Here is a 7,202-nt window from a genome sequence, read left to right on the forward strand (position 1 = left end):
AAATGTTCCCACAGTAATTCTTTTTAATGGCCATACACTAACATCAAAATTAGCACATGGCTATTAGCAGAAAGGAATAGAAAATTGGCCATCGGCTGTGGTAAAAATGGCCTTACTGCACAGGAAAAACCTGCGCAAGGGTGCACTAAATTCATTTTTTTACCACACCTTAGTAAAAGGACCCATTAGCTAAGAAAAAAAAAGTATTGATTCATATGAATGCATGCTGGCCTTACATGACCTGTATGTAATTCTTATCCACTCCTAATCGAACTCTGCTCAGAGACATGAAGGCAGTTACCACCGCCTCACCACCCAATCATTGCAGTGTTCAGTATGGGTCAGAACTGTTGTTAATAATTATTACTTAAGCTTATGCTTATACTTTAAAAGCTTAAGAATATATTTCAAATTTGAGAGACTTAGCTTTGTAAATATCTCTGGTTCCAAAGTGCCACGTTTCGATTACTGCTTCAGGGAACCGATATTCAAATTCAACTTTTTAAAAAAGGTGTTGTCTCAAAACCTTTGCATGAAGTCACTTTTTCACCTACAACTATAGCAGAAAATGGGCTATATAGGCCAAAATGGCCTATATCGCAGAAAATGAGCTATATAGCAGAAAATGTACTAGATAGGCCAAAATGGGGTATATAAGCCCATTTTCTCCCATATAGGCCAAAATGGGCTATATAGCAGAAAATGGGCTATATTGCCCATTTTGGCCTATATATACCATTTTTTCCTATATAGCAGAAAATGGGCCTATATAGCCCATTTTCACAAAAAAAATCTATTTAACACAAAATGGACTGAATATTGGCGGATAGTCAGTTAAGTGGGGAAAGGAATCCATTTGGAAAGAATGGAACCAAACTTAGTGGTCCTTAGATGACAACTCCAGTAATGGGGAAGCAAAGCAAAGCAGAATTCTAGAGTCTGTGTCCTGATCATGACTCTGTAGCGCTCCATGGTGCAACCTCACCTTGAGTATTACATTCAGTTCTGGTAGCCGTATCTAAAAAAAGATATACTGTAGTTGAATTAACAAAGGTTCAAAAAAGACATAGAAACATAGAAATAGACGGCAGATAAGGGCCATGGACCATCTAGTCTGCCCACCCCAATGACCCTCCCCTACCTTTCTCTGTGAATAGATCCCACGTGTCTATCCCATTTGGCCTTAAAATCAAGCACGCTGCTGGCCTCAATAACCTGAAGTGGAAGACTAGATCAACCACCCTTTCAGTAAAAAATAATTTCCTGGTGTCCCCGTGCAGTTTCCCGCCCCTGATTTTCCACGGATGCCCCCTTGTTGCTGCGGGACCCTTGAAAAAGAAGATATCTTCTTTCACCTCGATGCAGCCCGTGAGATACTTGAATGTCTCGATCAAGTCACCCCTCTCTTTGCGTTCCTCGAGTGAGTACAGCTGCAACTTATCCAGCCGTTCCTCGTACGGGAGATCCTTGAGTCCCGAGACCATCCGGGTGGCCATTCTCTGGACCGACTCCAGTCTCAGCACATCCTTACGGTAATGCGGCCTCCAGAATTGCACACAGTATTGGAGGTGGGGCCTCACCATGGATCTATACAATGGCATAATGACTTCAGGCTTACGGCTGACGAAACTCCTGCATATGCAACCTATGATTTGCCTTGCCTTGGATGAAGCTTGCTCTACTTGATTGGCAGTCTTCATGTTCTCAACCAAGATGATAAAGGGGATGGAACTCCTCTTGTATGAGGAAAGACTAAAGAGGTTAGGGTTCTTCAGCTTGGAAAAGAAATGGCTGAGGGGAGATAGGATTGAAGTCTACAAAATCCTGAATGGTATAGAATGGGTACAAGTGAATCAATGTTCAACTCCATCAAAAATTACAAAGACTAGGAGACACTAGATGAAGTTGCAGGAAAATACTTTTAACACCAATAGGAGGAAATATTTTTTTCACTCAGGGAGTAGTTAAGCTCTGGAACAAGTTTTCAGAGGATGTGGTAACAATAGTTAATGAAGATGGGTTTTAAAAAGTTCCTGGAGGAAAAGTCCATAGTCTGCTATTGAGACAGACATAAGGGAAGCCAATGCTTGCCCTGGGATCAGAAGCATGGAATGTTGCTACTATTTGGGTTTTTGCCAGGTACTTGTTACCTAGATTGGTCTCTGTGGAAACAGGATACTGGGCTAGAATAAGGTTACCCAGACATGTTCTCTTTTTAGAAGACATGTCCGGATGTCTGGATGACTTTTCCAAAACCCGACACTTTGTCAGGTTTTGAAAAGCAGATCATGTTGGGATGGACATCTGCGCATGTGCGGAAGCCTTCCTGACTGACGAGCAGGTTGAGGGGGGTAGGGCTGGGGTATGGTGTGGGCATAATGGGGCGGGGATTGGTGGAACTGGGTGGGCCTGGGGGGGCGGGTCTATGGTTCCTGATTTTACATACGTAAAATCTGGTAACCCTAGGCTAGAAGGACCACCGGTCTAATCTAGTATGGCTGTTCTTATGGATGGACAGATTTAGATGGGCTGGAGTGGGGCTTCGTTGACAGCTTCAGTATTTGGGGAATAAGGTTATTGCTGGGCAGGCTTCTATGTCTGTGCCCTGAAAATGGTAAGGACAAATCAAGATTAAATATGCATATGTAGTATCACATCATATCTTATGCTAGGAGTTTATCTTGTTGGGCAGACTGGATGGACCCTACAGGTCTTCAACTGCCGTCATTTACTATTACTATGTAACTATGTATACCAAGTCTGTTCAACGTCTATTTACCTTAATATCCTTTCCAACTGCAAAACCCCCCAATTCTGTACAGGTCACCCAAAATTGAGTACAAATCACATATCCATGCATAAACTAATTAGTCAATTAGATGTTAATCATTTGTTGCAGTTAACAAGCAGTTAATTGGTAATAATTAGGAGTGAAACTGCCCTATGTCCTATTCTATAACACGTGTGCCTAAATGTCACAGTACACAACTCCAAAGGGGGCGTGGTCATGAGAGAGGCATTAGTAGGTGGGGCGTTCCTATGATTTAGGCACACTGTTATAAAATACTTAGAGATGTGCGCCTAACAGTAATTAGATCCACATGAGCGGACTGCTGGGCACGATGGACCACTGGTCTGGCCCAGCAGCAGCAAATCTTATGTTCTTACATAATTGGGCACAAGCTTTTACCCCAGCCTTTGGCAGGCCTAAATGCTCACTTCCAAAGCACAAAGGCCCAGATTCTATATATGGTGTTTGAAGTTAGGTGCCTAGATCAACGCACTTATCTAATCTAGGCACCTAACTTAATTATTGAATTAGGCTTATTCAGCATCATTAATTGAAAATTGCAATTAAAAATTATTAAAAACAATTAAATTAGATGGTAGGTGCCTACAACTTCCAGAAAGTAGGCATGGTTGGGGTGGGTCTTGGACAAATTTTGGACGTTCCTAAATTGGATTTAGGCACAAACCCTGGCATAAATAAGCGGCATCTAAAGTTTTCATGCCTACTGGCACCAATAAATGGTACCTAGCTCACGATTGGCAGCTGCTAGGCTGCTTGGCGCATATCTTTAGGCGCCTGTAGAATCGGGGCCAAATATATACTAAGTTAGTATTCTCGTATAAATGACGTTCCACACAGAGTGCTCTTTACAGAATACTATCAGCGCGGATCATCGCAGCACCTTCCTGGGTGCCGTCAACCCATATGATCACCTCTATGTCCCCTACTTGTCTATAAACCTAATATGTGGAAAGAAATCCATTGACCTACAGTCTTCCAAATAGCAGAAATTAAAATTTCTCTTTAGTCCTTCACTTTAGGAAAGAAAAACAAGAGACGGCAAATCGCAGCCCTGCCAAAACTGAAAGATTTTGTTTGGTAGTACAGCAGGAAGTGGATGCAAGCTGTGATGCAAAATGGCATAAGTACGAGTTGTTTTACATCGCATAAGCAGTCAATATTACAGTTTCTTTCTTGCTAAAAATATGTCCTTTGCAAATAGTTTAGTGCTAGCAGCCAACAGCAAATACGTATTGAATTTAGAGACGCTATTATCCTTGTAGCTGCACCGTCTTTGTTTTTGCTTTTGTAATGAGAATGTCATTAGATAAGAGTTTAATAGGACCCCAGAACTATCTGCCCAATGCTCCTTTATGCATTTTCATCTTCCTTATTACATAGAGTGCAGTTATGAATACAAAAAGAAACGTTTGTGATACCAAAAATGAGACATATTTCATTCTCATGGATATACACAGACACCTTTAAAGCCAGGTTGAAACAAGTAAAAGCTTCAGCAGGAATCATTGTAGAGCTCTGGCCAAATTTTTTAAATGAAGCACTTATGGGTCACTGTCCCGCAGTGCTTTTTACTGATATTTTGCTTGCACAGTTTTATTTCTCTGGATTGGTTTTCTCCTTGAGGATAAGAGACTCTTAATAAAGTGTGTGTGTGGGGGGGGGGGGTGTTAAATGCATATAATATGCATTAGGTGCAAAAACTAGCGCATGGTCTCTGCTGTGCATTTATAGAATAGGACAGACATGTACCACACTGGTACTATATTGTGACTTGGAATAAAGATTTTAGGGCTCCTTTTACAAAGCCGCATTAGGCTTTTTCATCGCCGAACCCGGAGGTATTAGCTCCGATGCTCATAGAATTTCTATGAGAGTCAGAACTAATACCACCATGGAGAGCGATAAAAAAGCCTAACACGGCTTTGTAAAAAAAAAAGGGGGGGGGGTTAGTTGTTTGATAACTAGTTCTGCTTCCTACCAGCATTTTAGGAAATAGTTAAAGACCTATTTATTTGTAAAATTTTTAGAAGCGTGAATGTTTTGTATTTCACTGTGATTTTTCAGTTTTTCTTGCCTTGTTAACCACATAGAACTTTAAGGTATTGCGGTATACAATGGATTTTTTTTTGTAAATAGAATTTTGTCTAATTCCTAAAAAACTTATTTCATCTTTTTTCTCTCTTTGCAGCTCCAAGTACAGCCCAATATGGGATCACCGGGAGTGCCGAAATTCTTTTCTCCTGCTGGTACCTTGTGTTGACAATGTCCTCTCTCACTAGTATATTCTACCTGAAGAATGTCATTCTACAATAAACAAAACAACAAAAAAAAAAGTACAAGGCTTTAAAGAATTCTCTGAAAGTGCTGATGACGGGATCCAATCTGGTACAGTTTGTTAAAAGCAGCGTGGGATATAATCAACACCTGCTTACACAGGGACGATCGCCTTCTGTAGAATTGCTTATTATGTAAATATCTTTATTTTACTCTTTGATTAGCTGCATTACCTTGTGAAGCAGTATACATTGTCCTCTTTTTTTTTTTTAACACATGAAAGCTCTGAAATTACTTTTCGAGGAAACCAATGGTGATTTCATATTTGTAATCTACAGGGTTTTCAAAAGCATTCAGCCATGATCGACTGGAGGCAGACTGTAGTTTACAAAAGGAATATTGCAGTGAAAAATAGCGTTCGTTGAAGCCGAAAGACAAGCGTTTACTTTCCTGTTTAAAGAAGTTTCCAAAAACATTTATGTTAAAAAGGTTTTTCTCTTTTTCCTTGATTTCTTTTTTTATAAAAACAAAAAAAACAAAACAAAAGCTGCGTAATATTGCCTTCTAAAGATTTCTTCAAAATATCACACATATCTAGATTTTCTGCTAGCATGATATTCAGGTTTTAAGAATGAGCCTTCTGACTGCATAGCACAGTGCTGCTTCTTTCTTGTACGTTCAGCATGGGTGTGCCTTTCTGATCCACCTGCTTATCTCCTCTTTCTCCCCTTCGATAAATTAGGAATGCTTGTTTTTTTCCCCCTTGCAAGTTAACCACTGGAACTATTACTCCCATTTGTACCTCATTTCTCCCTGAGAAAATGAGTGACACTGGCTAATATTCAATAGTACATCTCCGGGCTCTGGCAGGATAATGGCGCTATCATAAAAAGTAGAGTTTATTGTGATTTTATTTTTCATAGAAGCAAAACAACGCAGACCCATTGACTCTCTCTGGTCATTTTCCCTTGCCATGGATTTATTTTGGATTTTGCACACGCCTTTTCAGTAGCAGATCAAGGAGAATTGCATTAAGGAACCACTAGGGCCCAAATTCTGTAACCAGTACCTAAAGTTAGGCACCTATTTCGGAGGCGCCCAACTAGATAGGCGCCTATATAAATTAAGCTTTTTAATCAGCACTGATTGAAACATAGGCGCCTATCAAGAAAGCACGATTCTGTAACAAGGCGCCTCTAAAAATGTAGGCGGCCTTCAAAAAAATAGGCGCTATACATGTTAGGCGTGGGCGTGACTACATGTTAGGCACCTGGTTGCAGAATCACTTCTCTTAAGCGTGCTTAAGCGCTCAGCTAGGCGCCTAAATTTTAGTTGTGCCTAGAGCTGGCCTATTTATTGGGCGCCTCCAATATAGCATGTGATTCATGAAACAGCACAGAGAAAACAAAAAAAAAAAAACAACTGTGGAGTGACGATGTTCCTAAATGGACTTTATTTGAAAGTGTCAAAGTTCCAAAGGTACATTGAAATCATCCACATAAAATAAATTCATCCACATAAAAATAAATCATCCATAAAATAATTTCATCCACATAAAAATAAATCATCCACATAAAATAATTTCATCCACATAAAAGCCTTAAAGGACCTAGTCCGCTAGGGACACAGGACCCAACACAGTGTCTCACTTCTGGCTCACCACACAATTGTTTCCCACGTATTCACCTTTATAGGACCCCCCAGGGACCCCTGAAGATGACTTTTTGTCGAAACGCGGACCATATTGGGTCCTGTATCCCTAGCGGACTAGGTCCTTTAAGGCTTTTATGTGGATGATTTATTTTTATGTGGATGAATTTATTTTATGTGGATGAAATTATTTTATGTGGATGATTTATTTTATGTGGATGATTTCATTGTACCTTTGGAACTTTGACACTTTCAAATAAAGTCCATTTAGGAACATCGTCACTCCACAGAGTTGTTTTGGTTTTCTCTGGATTTTCTTCTCTGTGAATATTTTGGGGTCAATTCCTTTCGTTTTTCATTAAACAGCACCCAATTTTACTTGAATCACGCTGACTAGTGCCTAATTAGGCGCCTAACGTTTGGGCGCTTCTTATAGAATTTGCCATTAGGTCTTTTCCCATTCGCA

General features: G+C 40.1%; 1 protein-coding gene across 3 annotated transcripts in view; it reads left to right on the top strand.

Moving 5' to 3' along the window:
* The window catches only part of NEGR1 (neuronal growth regulator 1), a 658,067-nt gene extending 651,557 nt beyond the window's left edge, over positions 1-6,510 (top strand). For 2 of the 3 annotated variants that reach the window (XM_033915302.1, XM_033915301.1), the window contains one exon: positions 5,001-6,510. In XM_033915302.1, the coding sequence (XP_033771193.1) occupies positions 5,001-5,125 (125 nt within the window). In that variant the 3' untranslated portion in view covers positions 5,126-6,510. The remainder of the gene's footprint in view (positions 1-5,000) is intronic. The other variant, XR_004536553.1, reaches the window with a different exon arrangement.
* Positions 6,511-7,202: the final 692 nt, after the last annotated feature.

The sequence above is a fragment of the Geotrypetes seraphini genome, chromosome 12 (assembly GCF_902459505.1).
Source record: "Geotrypetes seraphini chromosome 12, aGeoSer1.1, whole genome shotgun sequence".
Classification (NCBI taxonomy): Eukaryota; Metazoa; Chordata; class Amphibia; order Gymnophiona; family Dermophiidae; genus Geotrypetes; species Geotrypetes seraphini.